Source organism: Lycium barbarum, chromosome 12, assembly GCF_019175385.1.
Source record: "Lycium barbarum isolate Lr01 chromosome 12, ASM1917538v2, whole genome shotgun sequence".
In the NCBI taxonomy this organism is placed as follows: Eukaryota; Viridiplantae; Streptophyta; class Magnoliopsida; order Solanales; family Solanaceae; genus Lycium; species Lycium barbarum.
The window spans coordinates 74608046-74628490 of NC_083348.1; the positions used below are offsets into that span (position 1 = coordinate 74608046).

General features: G+C 37.9%; 3 protein-coding genes across 3 annotated transcripts; 2 read left to right on the forward strand and 1 right to left on the reverse strand.

Moving 5' to 3' along the window:
- Positions 1–10826: 10826 nt before the first annotated feature.
- Positions 10827–13334, forward strand: LOC132625167 (putative pentatricopeptide repeat-containing protein At3g47840). Its single transcript, XM_060339985.1, has one exon. The coding sequence runs from the start codon at positions 11047–11049 to the stop codon at positions 13162–13164; it is 2118 nt and encodes a 705-aa protein (XP_060195968.1). The 5' UTR covers positions 10827–11046; the 3' UTR covers positions 13165–13334.
- A 1598-nt stretch (positions 13335–14932) lies between these two features.
- LOC132624434 (uncharacterized) lies at positions 14933–15721 on the reverse strand. The gene has a single exon (XM_060339217.1). The coding sequence runs from the start codon at positions 15719–15721 to the stop codon at positions 14933–14935; it is 789 nt and encodes a 262-aa protein (XP_060195200.1).
- A 183-nt stretch (positions 15722–15904) lies between these two features.
- LOC132625171 (uncharacterized) lies at positions 15905–16967 on the forward strand. Its single transcript, XM_060339989.1, has 2 exons — positions 15905–16371; positions 16452–16967. The coding sequence occupies exons 1-2, from the start codon at positions 16252–16254 to the stop codon at positions 16716–16718; spliced, it is 387 nt and encodes a 128-aa protein (XP_060195972.1). The 5' UTR covers positions 15905–16251; the 3' UTR covers positions 16719–16967.
- The last annotated feature ends 3478 nt before the right edge of the window (positions 16968–20445 follow it).

The window sequence follows — 20445 nt, forward strand, 5'->3', positions numbered from 1 at the left end:
GGCTCCCACCTCTTATGACTTCCTTGATGATGGCCTCTCTCCTTACTTGATCCATCATATAGCCGCCAGCCCTCCACCGCTACCCTGTCCCCCTCCGTCGCTGCCCGTGACTCAGGACCACGCCGACCCCTCCCCACCTGGGCAGCAACCTCCATCGTCCTCTACGCAGGACCAGTCCGCCCCTCTCCCCCACCAGTTTCCCGCCACCCCGCAAAACTCGATCATTTCTCCACCTATCCAGCCCAATACCCACACACGCATGGTCACTCGTAGTCAGCACGGGATTTTCAAACCCAAGCACCCATTTAATCTACATGCGCCGGTAACCAAGTCCCCCATACCTCGTAAACCGTTGCATGCGCTACGTGACCCGAATTGGAAATTGGTCATGGATGATGAATATGATGCTCTTATTAAAAATAAGACGTGGGACTTGGTACCCCGTCCACCTAATGTGAATGTTATTCGGTCTATGTGGATTTTTACTCATAAAGAAAAGTCTAATGGTGATTTTGAGAGGCATAAAGCCCGTCTTGTAGGTGATGGCAAAACACAGCAGGTTGGCATTGATTGTGGTGAGACTTTCAGTCCGGTCGTGAAGCCAGCAACGATCCGCACTGTCTTAAGTCTAGCTCTATCTAAACATTGGCCCATTCATCAGTTGGATGTCAAAAATGCATTTCTTCATGGCGAGCTCAAGGAGACGGTTTATATGCATCAGCCTATGGGTTTTAGAGACCCATCTCGTCCCGATTATGTGTGTTTGTTGCGCAAGTCCTTATATGGGCTTAAACAGGCACCGAGAGCTTGGTATAAAAGATTTGCTGACTTTGTTTCTTCCATTGGTTTTGCTAATAGCAGGTCTGACCACTCCTTGTTCATCTATCGCAAAGGGCACCACTTGGCTTACATTTTACTATATGTGGATGATATTATTCTTACTGCTTCTTCAGATGCTCTCCGCTGTTCTATTATGGGCCTTCTTGGCTCAGAATTTGCTATGAAGGACTTAGGTCCTTTGAACTATTTTCTTGGCATTGCGGTGACCCGTCACAAGCGTGGTATGTTTCTATCACAACGAAGTTATGCTACGGACATTATTGAACGTGCAGGAATGTCCTCGTGTAAGCCTTCTTCCACTCCGGTTGACACTAAACCGAAGGTCAGTGCCTCTTCTGGCGATCTGTGTGACGATCCCACTCATTTCCGGAGCCTTGCATGTGCTCTTCAGTATCTTACCTTCACCAGACCGGATATTTCTTATGTCGTACAGCAGATTTGTCTTCATATGCATGCTCCACGAGATACGCATATGCTTGCTCTTAAGCGGATTATTCGGTATATTCAGGGTACTCTTGATCATGGTTTGCATCTCTACTCATCTTCAGTTACTGATTTGGTTTCATACACTGATGCTGATTGGGGGGGATGTCCAGACACCAGACGCTCGACATCGGGTTATTGCGTGTTTTTGGGAGATAATTTGATATCCTGGTCATCTAAGCGCCAACCTACTCTTTCCCGCTCTAGTGCGGAAGCAGAATATAGGGGGGTTGCTAATGTTGTCTCTGAATCATGCTGGATACGTAACCTCCTCTTGGAACTACATTGTCCGATCCCTAAGGCTACTTTAGTTTATTGTGATAATGTTAGTGCCATTTACCTGTCAGGAAATCCAGTCCAACAACAGCGCACCAAGCACATTGAGATGGATATACATTTTGTTCGTGAAAGGTGGCGCGCGGCCACGTCCGTGTCCTTCATGTTCCGTCCCGATATCAGCTCGCTGATATTTTCACTAAAGGACTGCCACAGGTCTTATTTGAAGATTTTCGGGACAGTCTCAGCGTTCGTAAACCTCCCGTTTCGACTGCGGGGGTGTGATAAATAGTGTAAATATGTAGTAAAAGAATATTTTGTAAATCTTCTATTTTAGGTTAGTATAGTTTGTATCCTAATAGGACATTGTAACTATGGTATATTTACCAACTCAATCAATGAGAATAATCACGGAATTAATCTCTTTCAAAAATAGAAAAGAAATACAGTAGTTATCTGAATTTGCTTACACTGATAAACTGTTTATATAGAGGGGTTTCAGTCCCAAGAGTTAATTTTCATTGTTGGCACTTTGCACTTATTGATCTATTTTTTGTTCTTTTCTAGTTGGTTTTGAACTAGTATTGACTAAGTGAACTAGAATAAGATTGCTGTAGATTTATTTTAGCATCTGCACTTAATGATGATGGTTAAGGATATAATGCTAATTAATCCACGTTGTTTGCATCATTATGTTCTTGTCCATTCTGACATCTCGCTACACTGAAGAGGACTTTCTTGTGTCATTGTCTGGCAAGTTATTGTTTGGGCTCACGACACTGTTTGTCGCCATAGTTGGCATGCTCTTGGCTTATGCAGCAACTTTCTTCTTGGTTACAATTATCATAGGGCTTGTGAGCCGAAGCTCATTTCTGCTCTCCCTGGAGTTCCTGTAGCTTTATTTGCGATCTTTACAGTTTAGGCTTTGGTTAGATACGGCGAAATCAACGTGCTTGCCCAAATTTCTGTTTAGACCGGGAAAGCATAGGATTTATAACAAAACAGATCCGTCACAACAGAGGAGCGTGCGACATTTTTGATCATTTTAAAAGGTGATGTCTTGTTTTAAATGGTTCTGTAAATCAGTTTCAATGTCTTGAGTACGAAAACTGTAGAAATCCTTACCAAGCTTGCCCTTTCGGATTGTAATAAGATTATTACATTGCTATTATTTATATATGATCTGAAATGTTAAATTTGACTTTTACTGTTCGGTCTGGAGCGTGCTCATTCATGGAGCGGAGCATCTCATCACCCCTCGATATGGTCTGAAGCCACATCGGATGAACCTAACTCTGATACTACATTAAAATGGACATTGCGTCTAACTCATAGCCGGAAAGTTAGCTCTTAGGGAGGAGAATTACTCAAGTCATATAAGGAGTCCAATGTTGTTATCCTAATCTGATGTGGGATTCATTCCATTCATCACCCCTCACCGGAATTGAACTTAAATGCCTACTTGGCGCCATTTAAGTCTAAGACCCATTTAACCCTACTAATTCTGACCCAATTTTCGATTTACCCCATTTTTAAATTTTAACCCAACGAGTTCTGACCCAAACTTCGAAAAATGGGTTATAATACTGAATACTCTAGTTCCTCTTTTGGACAAACTTCTGGTCGGGAGTAATTTTTTCTGTACTGGACCCTGACGACACGGTTCCTTCGGGGACATCCGATTAAAAAAAAAAAAAAAAAACTCACGACGCGGATTTGTGTTGATCAGACCAGTGCATTTCGGAAAAAATAACAAAATAATAAATGAAGATAATTTAAGTATGTCATAAGGAAGCCAGAAAGAGGAAAAGAAAAAGAACAAGAAATAATAGCAGAGTATGATATCTATTTTACTTCACATATATTCCCATATTCTTTCCCATTAATTACATCAGAAATAAGGACAAGAAATAATTAATTTGAGCCTATGGCTCTAAAACAAACTTACTCCTTGATTTCCTTCTTCCTTTTCATTATTTTAATTTTGTTCTTTTTGTTACATGATGTCTAGCCCAAAAGCTAGCTAATCTTCATAACATAAATTAAACTGATAATAACAGAGAGAAATTAAACTTGTATAGGAATTGATAGGGTGGATGCTGGGGGCTGAACAGCAACATCAGGAACTCCAGGAATTGGAAGATTAAATGGATTATTATCACCAGCACCAGCACCAGGACTTCCAAAACCAGGTATTCCAAAACCAGGCGCTCCACCAGCACCAATACCTGGAATTCCAAAACCAGGCGATCCACCAGTACCAGTACCAGGACTTCCAGAACCAGGCGATCCACCAGTACCAGTAGCAGGACTTCCAAAACCAGGAATGCCAGGAATAGTAAAATTTGGCATATTGAAGGGGATATTAAAAGGCGGAAAATTGAATGGAAATCCTGATCCAGTGTTTGGAGAACCTGGAGTTGTTGTATCCTTTTCCTCCTTAAAAATATTATCATTTTCCTCCCTAAGTATCCTCGTAGCATCACAAACACTAGAAAAGTGAATTAAACAAAGCAAAGTGACAACACTAACAATCAACTTGGCTGAAAATGTAGAAGTCATTTTCATGTCTTTTCTTTGATGTAAAATAGAAAGAAATATTAATAGAGAAGAGTTATGAAAATTTTCCTACACTGATAAGCTGTTTATATAGAGGGGTTTGAGTCCCAAGTATTTAATTTTCAATGTTGGAACTTGGCACTTATTCATCTTATTTTTGTTTTTTTCTACTTGGTTTTGAATTAGTGTTGACTAAGTTAACTAGTATAAGATTGTTTTAGATTTATTCACACTAAAAAGATTGTTTGCCAGCAACATCTTTTTATCTATTTTAGCATTTGCAGTTAATGATGATGGTTAAGGATATAATACTAATTAATCCACTTAAGACTTTTTTTTTTCTGCAGAAGCAAATACGAGTTGTTAGTTGCTGGAACATTAATTTTACTACACCAGGTTTTCAAGAAGACCGTTAGAAAGTGAGAAAAATTTGACCTTGACGCTAACTTGGATTTAATAGCCCCCCTCTTATAGTGTTTTAGTTATCTTTAACAATACTATTGAAAGATGGAGACTTTCATTTTACACTAAACCATTTTGATACATCGTTAGAAGAGTCTCAAAAAACTAAAAACACTTTAAAAGGCAAATAATTAAATACAAAATTACGACGTGTAAATCACTTATCTGCACAAGTGTAGAAGGCAACTTATTGTGTTTTTCCAATAGTTAAACACAACTAGTTGAATAACCCCTCTCAGACCACCAAAGAATGTGGTGCAACGGATCGAACTGTTTTTTTCTTAATCCTATGTCTCAGGTTCGAGCCCTGTGTAACACCGTGTATCTTTAAACTAAGCCATGCCTATGACTCAAGGGTGTAGAAAACCGAAACGGGGAATTTAAGTCGAAAAAACAGATTTCATTCTGCTCATGGAGGGACAATATATGGAGAGTGTATTGATTTTATGGTTGATATTGTAACACCTCGCATTTTTGTACGTTGAGTTTCGCCGAGTGCTAGTTGTCCTAGTCTTGGGAAGTAGGACAAAAATTTTCGAGGTCATGAGGATAGATATGTCCATCTTGGGTATATAAGGGAGTAAAACCACGTTTAGTAAGCCTCGGGATCAGAGTTAAGTTTCGGCGAAAGTTTGACAAAGTGTCACATTATGGCGCAACATGCGAGCAGCAAAGCACGCTTTGCGGAGACGCAGTTGCGCAGCAAAGTGTGATAGTGAATTTTGGTGATGTTGTTAGGCCTGCGACACAACATGCGGCTAGCAAAGCGCGCTTTGCGACCTCGCAACTTCGGAACATGTTGTGTCAGTCCAGAATTTTCTGGACTACTATAAATAGACCAAATTCGACCCTAAATCATTATTTCACCATTTTTGGACCTAGAAACCTCTAGAAACTCTCTTAACAAGTCTTCTTATGACCTAAGTCCAAAAATCAAGGGCAAACCAGGTGATTTTAACATGAAGAATTCCATGATCATCATTAGATTGTTTTTCCTCTGGTGGTGTTGAATTTGGAAAATTATTGGAGGTGAAGGAATTTCGAATTTAGAGTGATCCTTGTGATTGAATGTAAGATTATCGATCCATCTTCATGTTTATAGTATTATTTGGAGTTTACATAACTTATGGGAGGAGAAATTGTGAAAGTAAGGTTTAAGTTGTGCTAGAACTTGTTCTTAGCTATGTTTGAGTATGAATTGTTCTAGACTTGGTATGGTTGTGATGTTGTTGGGTTGGTTTGTGCAAATAAAATTACAATATGAAGTGGTTGGATTGTTAAGTGAGTTGTGAAGATGAAAAGGGAACTAGTGAAGGATTGATGGTACCGAAACATGTATAAGATTGAGAAAAACAAGTTACATGAATCTTATGCACATAAAACGTTCGACAAAATGTCTAAATGAGCTCTCTTATAAGTTATGAACCCATTGTTGATATGGATACTTCGTTTACTGTAGATAATCATTCGTAAGGCGTACGAGGACTCGTGGGATCCATGTACTAAGGAGACAAGGTATGTAAGGCTACCCTTTTTCTTTCAAAGGTATGAATCCTATGTTATAATCCCATATATGCTATCCATATTATTCTTGTTCCTAGAAGATCTAGAGAACCTTAACTCTCAAAACTCTTATAATATAACTGAGCCTACCATGAAATTCTTAACGATATTTATGATAGTTGGTCTCATCTTATATGGTTATTCCCTCAAAGCAAGGCAAGATAGTGATGATGATTTTCATTCTAGAAAGGCTAAAGCTTAAAGTTCTCAATGATTCCATGATATTATTGAGCTTGTCACATGTTTACTAATTTTATTCTTTATTGATGATCTCATCTTATGTTACTTGTTCCTTCGAGGTGAGATATAGCGAAGATGATTTGTCCATAACATAAATCAGAGGTTACCGACCTTATGTCACTCGATAGAGTTGTGGCTTTTACTTCGGCTCTCATTCATGCTTTATGTTATGTATATGTAAGATTACACCGGGCCTAGTTGGCCGGGCAAACACCACTACGGTAGGCGTAGTGGGCGGCTTATGATGATGATTACACCGGATCTAGTTGGCCGGGCAGTCACCACTAGTGGGCGGGGTGAGATGATTACCCCGGACGCGGGCTAATGATGATATATGACTCAGACGGTTTATTTATGTATGTATATGATGTGCATTAAAAGGTAAAAGTTAGCATGTATGATTCTGCCTTAAGAGGCAATCAGTTATCGGTTATCTCTTTATGTTTTCTTTATTTCCTTATTACGTTATTATACATGCCTTACATACTCAGTACATTGTTCGTACTGATGTCCTTTCTTTCGTGGACGCTGCGTTCATGCCCGCAGGTAGATAAGGAGCCGGTCCAAATACCTAGGAGCTTTATTAGCAGATATACAGGAGCACTCCACTACTCCGGAGTGGTGCTCGGTAGGCTAGCTCCGGGTACCCGTCATGGCCCTCTAGTTGGGTCGTGATAGATATGGAGGTCATACTAAGGATACGCATGCATATGATTACATGGGGGAAGCTTGTTTGACCTCGCCTAGCAAGAACCTTGGCGAGCCAAGTCAGTTGGTAGCATCCCGAGCTTGTCTCCAGGCCTTGCAGCGCAAGAAACCAGACGTGCCAGGCCATATGGGAGCGCCATAAACCAGTAAAGTGAGGCCAAAGGCGAGGGACAGGGCGAGGATGGTTTTCTTGCCTCATCCACTGTCCTCGCCTCAAGAGGATGCTGACGAGCCAAGGCAATAAGGCACCATCCTCGCCTCGTCTTCAACTTTAGGTCTTGCCAAGCACGGATCCAGACGCGCCAGGACTCATATAAATACAACACTTAGCTTTTAAAAATCAGTTTCTCTCATTCTCCAAGCCCTAGAATGACGTGCCATTCCCCCAAACCATATTCTACGTTAAGGTAAACCATTTCCACACGATTCTATGCAATTCTAACGTAGTACTCATGATTCGTAGGTGCATTTCATTACTCTTAACCTAGGGTTTTCGAGTTAAAACTATTCAAGGTTCAAGGTGCAATTTTTGGAGATTTTCTTCAAAGTTTGGATTCTTATCACAACACTACAAATAAAAATAAAAATAAAAAAGGGTAATTTGTGGAGGTTGAAAGTTGCACTTCACAGAGGTTTTAGCCTCCATTAGTTGCTAGCGAAGCTTAAAACCTCAACGAATTGCAACTTTCAACCTCCACAAATTATCTATTTTTTTTTGTAGTGCAAGTCTTGGAGGTAAGTAGGGTTTCTATCTAGGCATGAGGACATCATTGTTCTTCCCCATGCCACGTTCTTCCATGATTATACGAAAGTTTACCAAAAACTAGGGTTCTAGACATATTTACGATAACCCTAAGTTACAAGTATCACGTTATACCATGTTGGTATTATTATTCATCATTGCTTTCTTGATATTTCATTTTTGGTTATTGAGAATCTATCTGTAATCTATGGAAACCCATACGTTGCATTCCATGTGCTCTTAAATGCAAGATATGAACTTTGATGTTTATTTTCATGAACTTCTACATGTTTCCATGTTTTCATATAAATTATATTATGTATTTATCTTCATGTTGTAATACAAGCAAGAATCACGTTTTCAATCATATCTATATAGTTCACGGGCTACCAAGCCAACTATACCTATTTTTATGTTCATGTTATTTGAGAGTTGCACGGATTACCGAGAAGGCTCAGATAGCATGAAACTATGTATGCCAACGTAGGATAAGGATTGCTCCGCCCTGTTAGGACGATACTTTCATGTTTACCCATTGTGGTTATTGAATCCATTCATGTTCATGTTCATGTTCATGTTCATGTTCATGTCTTGTACCCTGGCAAGGTACATGATGACTAAGCGGGTCGGGCAGAGATCGGACATCACGTTCTAACGTGGTGGTTGCATTTCGGTTATACTAAGGCTCTCACACTTAAAATGATTTACTCATGTTATATGCATACTCATGTCAGATACTCATGTTCATGTTCAACTTATAGTTTCAGTTTCAGTTCAATTATTTCATGTGTCATGCTTGTTTCAATCAGTTACTTTACATGGCAGTACAATTCGAATGTACTGACGTCCCCTTTATTTGCCCGAAGGCCTGCATTTCACGATGCAGGTGTTGATTTACAGGACGACGGATCTGCTCCTTAGGACATCACTCGCATCAACTTTCGATGAGCCCCATCTCATTCAAGGTCTAGACACTATTTATATTTCATGTTAGTTTTGCTGTTAAAGTACGCTGGGGGCCTTGTCCCGGTAAATAGTTTAACAATTTAGATTCATGTTCAGAGGTTTCATAGACTAGACTAGTCAGTTATGTTATGTCAGATGCTGCAGAGTCGTATTGCCATTTTGGCTTATTATTATCATTTTTATTCAGACTATTTCCACATCATGTTTTTAAACAAGTATTATTATTATTATTATTATTATTATTATTATTATTGTTATTATTATTGTTATTATTATTATTATTGTTGTTGTTGTTGTTGTTGTTGTTGTTGTGATCATCATCATGAGATTCCATGTATTCCGCATCAGCTCATGCCCCATATTTATCAGCAAATCATGTGGTTCGCTTAGTTACATGCACCAATGCACGGAGTGTCGTGTTACACCTAGGCCATGGTTCGGGGCTTGACACCCTGGGTATGAAAAAATTATTGGTAGGGAGCGCTTCCCACCAAACAGGGCCCTACGCGGTGCGAATCCAAATATAGTCGGGCTTCAATGCGAGTACCAGACACCAGGTGGGAAACAAAAAAAAAACTCTGGATATAATCCCACAATACTTTTATTCCCCTTATCTCATTGTTAACTTTCGAGATTCAAATTATGTAAACTTTGACTAGTATTTATAAATGTGCTTTTTCATCGTATTAACATTAGAAAAATTACAATTTATAGTATTTTTGATGTAGTTTTTTAATTTTGTTTTAATTTTAAAATATTAACTTGATCTTTTCCAATTTAATTTTAAAAATTAGTTACATTGATTATTGAAAACCGAAAAGTGTTACATAAATTGGGACGAAGAGAGTAACATTCAACGTATCAAAACAATCAAACACATAGTTAGTTTTGATATTGAGTTAGGCCATAAAAGTAACGAATGTAGCCTTTTCGAATAACTCCTATTTGAATTAATTTTTTATTAAGCGAAAAGGTAAAGAAGAATCTTTAAAAATAAATAAAACGAAAAAGTCCTTTGTTTAGTCTTTAAGCAAAAATTGACTTAGTAGGCATTTATCCGTATAACCCAAATAATTTTCACTTTATTTGGAATTTTTGAAGCTCAAGCCGAAGATGAAATTATATTTTGTTATAGTTTTTATAAAGAATATTTGGTTGTTTGAAAGTACTGAAAGTGAAAAAAAGTGAAAACAAAGTTTTAGGTGTTTTTGGATTTCAAATACAATTTCAAGTTGTATTTAGAATTTTCATAAAATGCTGATTTTCAAATAAAGTTAATAAAATTTCCAGGAAAAGTGAATACTCACTCTGTCCTAATTTATACGCAATTCAAATTTCAAGAGTCAAACCTATTAATTTTGACTGTGTATTTGGACAAAAAATCTTTAAATTTTTCGTTATAAAAGTTACATATTTGAAAACCACGTAAAAAGTACTTCATCGATTTCATAATAAGTGATTTTTTTAGTTTATGCACGCTCCTAGAAAATTAAAAGCGTTTTTACTAACTTATTCCTAATCAAATTTTATCACTTTCTACGAGTAGGTGATTAAAACTTTAGCCAGATGAACATTTAAGGAGCGGGTGTCATTAAAACTTCAACTGAAACACTTGACAGAGCATCAGACTTCAATGGTCTTTTGGAGTACCCACAACTCAAAAAATGAACTTTTAGAACAAAATATTGCGTAAATAATAAGGGTATTATTCCTTTTGACATAAAATATTGTCCTTACTGTGTCTAAATACATAGAAAAAAAAAGTTATTTAATAATTTTTTATTATGTAAATAAGAATAATTTTAAAAGAATAAGATTAATTTCTTCTTAAAATTAGCACCACATATTTGGAAAAAGAATGAAAAAGCTATAACACCATTTATTTAGAAATGAAAGGGAATACTATAAGTCATAATAATTGATAACTCAAAATATTTAAAAGACATGAAAAAAATTATGTTAGCTTATTTGAAATTTTGAAATGAAGATAGTAATTCTCATGACCAAAAGCGTCCTTAATTAATACAGTCAGTTTGAACTTATTAGAGAGAACGTTCGAAATATACGTAAAGAAAGTCGTGGCACTACGTCACAATTCAGTCACTAATATTTTATTTACAGTTTCACTAAGCTGTCATTAAACCATAGCAAGATCTGTGAACAGTGGGTAATGTATGTAGAGTTATTATAGCTAGTTCTGAAGTGGTATGATATCAATCAGGCTTTGTCTCAGAAGATTTTATTCAACATCAAAATTTACCTATGCTAAATGGGGAGACTTTTTGGATTTGGAGAAAAGAAACTATCATTTAATGCAAGAACCCCATGACTTTCCATTGCAAAACATGTTTGAAATCAACTCCCAATTAAAGGAGTTAGTGAAAAAAGGTCAGTTGGAAAATGCACGCCAGATGTTTGATAAAATGACTCAAAGGGATGAGGTAACATGGACCAACATGATTTCCGGTTATGTTAATGCTTCTAGTTCATTACAAGCATTGTCTTTATTCTTAGAAATGAGGCGTGATCCTATTGTTAAAATGGACCCTTTTGCTGTTAGCCTCGCAGTGAAGGCATGTGGGATTAGTATGAATTTGAATTGTGGTGAGTTATTACACGGGTATTCGATAAAATCTGATTTAGTTGGTTCTGTTTTTGTGGGCAGTTCACTTGTTGATATGTACATGAAAGCTGGTAATGTGTTGGAGGGTTGTAGAGTTTTTGATGAAATGCCTCTTAGGAATGTAGTTTCTTGGACTGCTGTTATAACGGGGCTTGTTCGCGCAGGTTACAATGAGGAAGGGTTGGTGTATTTTTCTGAAATGTGGAGAGATGGCGTAGAATGTGATTCATATGCTTATGCTATTGTGTTGAAAGCGTGTGCTGATATTGGGTGTTTGAATTACGGGAGGGAAATGCATACTAGGATAGTGAAGAAGGGGTTGGATATGAGCTCTTATGTGGCTAATAGTCTTGCTACAATGTACAATAAATGCGGGAAACTAAATTATGGTGTGTTCTTGTTTGGAAGAATGAGGTTGCCAGATGTTGTTTCGTGGACTACGGTAATCACGACATATGTTCAAAGTGGTCAAGACCGATATGCGATACAAGCATTCTTGAGAATGAAAGAATCGAGTGTGTCTCCTAATGAGTATACGTTTGCAGCAGTTGTTGCTGCTTGTGCAAATCTTTCAAGACTAGACTGGGGTGCACAACTGCATGCAAATGTTTTACGTGTAGGTTTTCTTGATTCTCTGTCAGTGTCAAATTCAATTGTCACAATGTACTCCAAATGTGGACAGTTGGATTCGGCCTCACTTATATTTCATGAAATGAGTAGAAGAGACATTGTTTCTTGGAGTACTATTATTGCTGGGTATGCTCAGGGTGGTTGTGGTGAGGAAGCTTTCGAGCTGTTATCATGGATGAGAAAGGAAGGACCAAAACCAACGGAATTTGCTCTTGCTAGTGTACTTAGTGCATGCGGTAGTATGGCAATCCTTGACCAGGGCAAGCAACTTCATGCTCATGTTCTTATCATTGGAATAGATCATACGCCTTTAGTACTGAGTGCTTTGATCAACATGTATTCAAAATGTGGAAGCATTCCAGAAGCCTCAAGGATATTTAATTCAGCACGAAATAATGACATTGTATCATGGACAGCCATGATTAATGGGTATGCTGAACATGGATACAGCCAAGATGCTATAAGTTTATTTGAAAACATTCCTTATGCTGGTCTAAGACCAGATTCTGTGACCTTCATTGGTGTTCTAAGCGCTTGTAGTCATGCCGGACTTGTTGATCTAGGTTTTCACTATTTTAGATTGATGAAAGAGGAGTACAAAATTAGTTTGTCAAAGGAACATTATGGTTGTATGATTGATCTACTCTGTCGTGCTGGACGAATAACGGACGCTGAGAACATGATCAAGAGTATGCCATTTGAAAAGGATGATGTTGTTTGGTCAACCTTGCTTAGAGGCTGCAGGTTACATGGTGACACTGAATGTGGAAGGCGTGCGGCTGAGCAAATTCTTAAACTTGCTCCAAATTGTGCTGTAACTCACACTACTCTGTCAAACATTTATGCATCAAAGGGGAAGTGGGGTGAAGTAGCAGAACTGAGGAAGTTGATGAGATTGAAAGGTGTCATGAAGGAGCCTGGATGGTCTTGGATTAAAGTCAAGGATCAAGTCTCTGCATTTGTTGCTGGGGACAAAAAACATCCACAGAATGAAGATATTTATGATATTTTGGACCTGATATCTTCAAAAACAGAATTTTCTTTTCAGAACATTGCTTCTATTTTAGAGTAGCCAAAGCTTAAGACGTCTATTGAAGTTTCTTCAAGTGTGAGTATCCTTTGGAGAAAAAGGATAGAGACTAATTTTTTGATACTATAATCATGATTATCATCATTGATAATCATGATAGCAATGTCCTTACAGCTAAAAGTGGTTTGATTAAAATGACCTCGTGCTTATTACCACAAGTAGCTCTGTTTCTTTGTTTCCATCTTTTCCCAAATAGTTTGGCCATTTCCTTTTGAAATGATCTTGATGTGCTCTTTTGTAGCGCTCGTCCATTTATGGTGCTGTCAGGAGATATTTTGATTCTGAGTTTGCAAAGAGCAATTTAAGTGGTAAAGGTGGTGTAGAGCAATGCTAAGGGTTTGTGTTTAGTGTACATATGAAAATATTGCAGCAGCGGATGTGTCAAATAAATTGAGGATGCTAAGCAGAGTGCCTTCATTAACCAGAGTTGCTTGTGTACTTACCCTGGAATCTCTGAATCAACGTCTGAGTTGATTCAGTAGGGAATGCAGCTAGCTAAGGCATCCTGCAAAACATGTGGAACATGACTTTTAGCTGAAGGGGTAGGATCCATATACGGTAGCATGCTTAGCACTGCTGGGGAAGGTGCTCTGGAATGCTGCAACAAAGGAAAGGTGCTCTGGAATGTTGTTCAAATGGGGGTATGAAGGTGGTGAGCTAGAGCTGAGTTGGAACTCTTACTAGAAGAAACCAGATGAGTACCTAGATTATTATACTGGTGGAGATAGATTCAGTTGCTCTCTCTACATACTGATTGTTCCTTGTTACTTGTTTCTTATTGTTCTGCACTCCGGATAAAGCAATATGGAAAACTGAGAGACGAAAATCAGTCCTACTTACCCTTTTATTCATACGAATTCAGACTGTTCTGAGGGAGAAGGACAATTTCATGTCTCTGAAACATGATTTGCTCTGTTAGTTTTATTCAAAACTCAGCTACAGCCTTGTTGTGAGGCATAATGCACATCAACTGTTCTTTCTACACTCACAATAAGCTCTTGCTCTTCATAGCAAAGTCTGCAGACTGTTTTTCAAAGACTCAAAAGAAGATCGGAATTAACAGATTTAAAGTTTCTTAATTTCATCAATTAAAAATATACTATATCATGACTAATTCAATCACAAAAAAGGAATTACTACATGAGATTCTATGTTGGCAACGCAAGAGATAATACGTAATTATAACGGAGCTTATACATAGCTTTGAGATCAAACAGCAACTTGATCCAGAGTCCGGGGAGCAGTAAAAAATAGAATAATACAAGTACAGAAGCAAGGACACGTGTTACAGTTTGTTTGGATGGTTGTTACCTATTGGATTGTATTGTTTGCTTAAATACAGTGTTTATTTTGATTATTCCATTTTATTATATCGTATCGCTAAATCCGTCGTCATGTAACGACGAAAAGTCTCGTTTTGTGTACCGACCAATTTGGCGTGATCGCGTTGTTACCTCATTTTTTTTCCTTCTCATTTTGTCTTTGCTATTAATCCGATTTTATCTCTCACCATACTTTTCATAACAGCTCTACCCGGTACCCTGCTTTTCTTATAGGTTTATCCTTCAAATTGTTAATGTGTGCCATTATATAACAACAGGAAACAATAAAATCTATCCAAACATTGTATTAATTAAAACAATACAGTATGATACAATATAATATAATACAATACATTATGAAACAATATGTAACAACCATTCAAACAGAGTGCAAGTGTACGTATCCTTTTACATAACAAATATTACCCTTATGTCAAACTCATGGCAGGCCACAAAGTGATTCCAGGCGCAGGCAACTGTGGTCGAATAACAGGAACCAGCTTCACAATAGAGAATGCTTCGTTAAGGCGTGCAGAACGGCTCATGAACTGAGATACCTTCTTCTTGTCATTCACACTTACTTTCAGTTCCAATTTCTTCGCCTTTTTCTTCATCTTATACAACAACCTACGACCCAAAATAACAAAACCCATAGCAACAGCAGCAGCTACAGAGAATGTCCACGCAGGACCAACTCTTAAACCCCAATACTTAAAAAGTTCTATTGGCACCTTCCACCACACTATGCTCATTTTCTTCTTTTCACCTTCAACATTTCCATTTTCCTTCTTTTCTGAACCATCTTGTAAATGACTATTTTGTCCCTCCTCAAAGTCCCCAAATTCTCCATTTTCACTTCTTGTCTCTTCAATTCCTTCACGTTCACCGGTTGTTCGTGTTTGGGACCGATCACTGCCGGAATCCGACCAGAATTCACTGTAATTCTTCGTGATAAACTGGTTTTCCGAACCAGGCTCAATCCAACTAGGATTATCCGATTCTTCAGAGCCCTCTTCACTTCCACTGAAGTTAGTCATGTACCTGCTTTGAGAGGAGTCTATAGAGAAGTAATTGGGTTGAATCATACCGCCTGTTTCTGATCCAACTTCATCCAGACCGTTCGTGGCTGAACCGGATGGAATTACGGGTTCGGAGTGGGAAGTCGGGTTGGAGTGAAGCAACTCCCAATCTTGGAACTCGGGTGACTCAACATCCATGGCGATGATCAAATCCCTCAATTAGGAAAGGAAAGATACAAATAGAGAGACAGAGAGAAGGGATAGGGAGATACGAAAAGGGAAAGTGGAGGGTTTTGAATAGAATCAGCTTCCTTTGGATTGCGGACACGTCACCTCTTCTCTCTAGTACCTTGGTCCCCTCGGGTGCCCATGTTATTAGTTTATTTTTGGGAAAAGGGCCTGATTTACCCCTCTATTTTGGTAAAAGGTTCATATTTACTCCGTTATACTATCAGACCATTTATACTCCTACCGTTACAATAGTTGAACCATTTACCCTTATTTTTAACCCTCTGTCCACCGTGGCTACTGGCTTTTTAAATAAATGTCACGGTGGAAATTTTATGCCACATAAGAGGCCATGTCACCCATATAATTAAATGGGTCCTAAAATTGAAAAACTCAAACGATGCTTCTTCTTATATTCTTCTTCTTCACCATCAAAAGCTAGGGTTTTTTTCCTCTGTTATATTCTTCTCTCCTCTCTTCCACTGTTTTTGTCTTGAAAAATGTCAGAAAATAGCTCCTCGTCACAGTTGAAGTGCCATTGTGGTTTGATAGCTAGCCACTTAACTTCAAAAACTCCTTCAAACCCTGGAAGGAAGTTCTTTAAGTGTCCTAAGCCTAAGGTTAGTTATTATTGTTATTCATATTTTGATTGATAAAGTGCATTATTTAGGTGTTAATTTAATTTTAATTTTTTGGACAGATTAATTCTTGTGGTTATTGGAAATGGGAAGATGTAATATTTTCGGATACTCCATTGACTGAAGTCAGAGAGTTAGTGGCTGCTTTGGATGCTCTTAAGGTTGAAATAGACAATTTGAGGAAAGAAGTAGCCAAATTGGAGGCTATAAGTCATTCTCAAGTGATTAAAGTGTCAACTTTGGAAGACAAAGTAACAAAGATGTGGATGGTAATTATAGTTTCATTGGCACTTTTCGTGGGTGTCATTACAGCTCCAATGATGAAGTGATGCCCTTACGAGACTAGTATTTATGTTTTTGGTGTAACTCGAAAAATCCTATCATGAAGTGGTTTTAAATGCCTTTATTTCGATGAATGTAATGTAATGCCCTCATTTGGATAAGTTGTTGTTGTAATTTGTCCAATGTGAAACCTTCTTTTAGATGAAATAGGCATACTGTCCTTTGTGATTGCAAATGGTTTCAAATTCAATGGCATTCTGTCCAATTATAAGGCAAATAAAGTTGAACCAAGAGATGATGACAGGTCAAAGAATTTGTCTCTTAGCTTTCAAATTAGAATCAACTGCAATCGATTATTGTTTTACTTAATGCATAAGGATTATATTAGTAGATATGGATTAAGCTCTTTACTAGGACTTGGTGCAATAATTCATTAATTATCATCTTACATAGAGATGAAACATGCTGAGCATGGTCTGAAACTCACAATTGCATATTATGCCATTCATCAGTGCACCGATTTTCTTTAAACGAAAATGACTTTGGACAATTTAAAACACCAGACTGCCTGAGAATATTCAGCAACAACTAACAATAGAATACATACTTATTTGTTTCAGAATCTAGTCTAGTTAATAATAAAAACTGCAGTGACAACATTTATAGCCAAGAAGAACCACACATAGCAAAAATCAAGCATGTGGCACCAGTAACTTTTTAGCCAAGATTCGTTTAATTCCAACTGCATTCAAACTGCACAATAATCCAACAACATTCAAACTACATAATAATTCCAACATCACTCCAACTACAAAATAATTTCAACAACACATTATGTCAAAAACTGTCAACATTAACTTAAAATAACTTAACATTAACTGTAATTTAGCCAACACTAATTGAACATAAAACTGCCAAAAACTGTCAAAGTGCAATTACATGACAAAGGGGATGTCACATTATAAGCCCAAAAACTGTCACCACCAAAGTGATAACATGACATCCACTTGCAAGTTACAACAGCCAAACAAACACCTAAATAGTTAAAGTACTGTCATATGCAGTAATTACATCATATTAAACCCAAAAAACTATCACAAGTTCACAAGTTTAAATCTGCTCCTTGCCATTCCCCTTCCTTGTCTTCAACTTGGCTATTTTCTGAAGCTTGTTTCCAGTTACAGCAGTGTTTCTTTGCCATGTAAGCCCCCTTGGTGAGAATGGAAGGTTTGTTGGCTTACTAACACCACTAGCATCACCAACAAAACCAATACACCTTGTTCCAGTTGCTTCTCCAACTTGCATCTGCCTTAGGAATCTAGTCTTGGCCTCTGAAATACTCGTTGGCATTAGAGGTGGATCTGTTTCATCATTTGATAGAAAATCGAAGTCTGGTTCAGCAGTAAAAGCATTGTTGATGGGCTGCTGCCTTGCCACTGATGGTGTTGGCATAAGTCTATATTCACTTGTACTACTGTTTGCCTGACTTGGAAGTGTTGTTGCACTACTGCTTTCTTGACTTGTTTGAGTAGGCTGGGGTGCTGTCAATTGAAGCTCTTCCTCAAGTGTGAGTCCTATAGCAGGTGGACTTCTGGCCAGACCTTCATCATCTTCATCAATCAAGGATCTGATCCTCTTCTTTGTCTTCCTTCCACCCTTTGATTGCTTTCCTTTAGCTACCTATCAAAACAGTGAAATTTCATATTAATAGTTAATAATTAATGAAGTGATGAATTAGCATAATAAAGTTAAGTATCTTACCTTTTGACATCCCCTTGCATTGTGTCCAGGCTCTCCACATGTAGAACAAGTCATCACCCTACCGTTTCTAGATTCAGACCACACTCTTTGTCTATTCACACACTCATTTTTTTCTCTAACTCTCTTAATTCTTGGCCTTCCAGCCAACTTAACTAACTTTGGAGGCTCCATCGCATGGGCTGGTTCTATCTTCCAAAAAATTTCTCCTCTTACTGGTTGTAACTTATGTGAATAAGTTAAGAGAGCAGCTTCTTTGGAGTACCACCAGTGAATCCGAGTAAAAGGGTTGATCTTCCTGTACAGTAGGGCCCTTATTGCATGAGGGCATGGGATCCCTGTGAGGTCCCATGTCCTGCAAGTGCATCTTTTGAGTTCTATGTTCACACTATGCCTATCCACACCATGAGCCACCTCATATCCATCATCCCCATTGAAGTAAACAGTACACTTTTGTGCAATCTTCAGAAATTGGTTATACAAGAGCATGGTTTGAGGACTGAATTCTCCTGTCCAGTTCATCACATCAGATTCATGTTCACCCAACATAGTCATCACCTTAACTCTTATGTCCTCCAACATCTTTATAATGGGCTTGAACCTAGCATCCAACACCCATTTATTGAATGACTCTACAAGATTGTTCTCCACTTGCCAATTCTTGCACATTGTGTCAAAGTATGCCCTGCACCATGACTCAGCTGAGTACCTATTCAACAACTTATGCTCTCATAAGCAGGGTTACACTTATGCTAACCCCATGACCATATTTAGTGTTTTGATGCTAACCCCATGACCATATTTATCCTTTGAAATTTGACAAACAAAAGGACATCCAAGTTCACAAACATATCTAAGCCTCTTAGTATCACTTTTTTTTTTGCCTTAAACCCCTACAGTTGGCTAAGGAATACAAGTTTATGACTTTTCTAGCTTCAGGAATATCTTTAAAAGTCATACCCTTATACAGTTCCTTATAATCATTCAAATTTTCAGAAATTTCCCTTTTTTTTTGTAAAAGAAGTGACTCTAACTCCTCAGAATCATAACCAGAATTATATCCATCACCATTTTCATCATTTTCATCTGAACTACAATCAGAAACAGCCTCAACAGTTTCAGCAGTGGTTGTGTTTGACTCTAGGTGGTCAAGAATATTAGGAACAATAAATCCTATTTCATTTTCATCCACAGCAAAGACATTAATCACATTAAACTTATCAGACACCAATGCCAACAAAGTTCTAATACCAACATCACCTTCTACTTCATAATATTTACCAGAAGGACCGCATACTACCGACTGTTGAACACCAACATATCCTAGCTTGGAGATAAATTCATCAACTATGTCTATGTAAGATAGAAGATCAGAATCATACCCTTTCCAGGTGTGCACCAGCTTTCTTGAGTACTTAATTTCTAGGTGAGTAATCCATTCACCTCTATGATGGAATAACAGGTCCACATTAACCATCCCTACAATATAAAACAACTAATATAGTATTAAGAAGTGAAAAATAATACAATGGCACTTCAACTGTGACGAGGAGCTATTTTCTGACATTTTTCAAGACAAAAACAGTGGAAGAGAGGAGAGAAGAATATAAGAGAGGAAAAAAACCCTAGCTTTTGATGGTGAAGAAGAAGAATATAAGAAGAAGCATCGTTTGAGTTTTTCAATTTTAGGACCCATTTAATTATATGGGTGACATGGCCTCTTATGTGGCATAGAATTTCCACCGTGGCATTTATTTAAAAAGCCAGTAGCCACGGTGGACAGAGGGTTAAAAATAGGGGTAAATGGTTCAACTATTGTAACGGTAGGGGTATAAATGGCCTGATAGTATAACGGGGGGTAAATATGAACCTTTTACCAAAGTAGAGGGGTAAATCAGGCCCTTTTCCCTTTATTTTTCCCCCTCAAGTATTCGGTATTCGAATTGAAGCACAATTAAATTTAGATTCGCGTAACATAAAGTTTATTTATGGGAAAAGCGCTTCCTATCAAAAAAT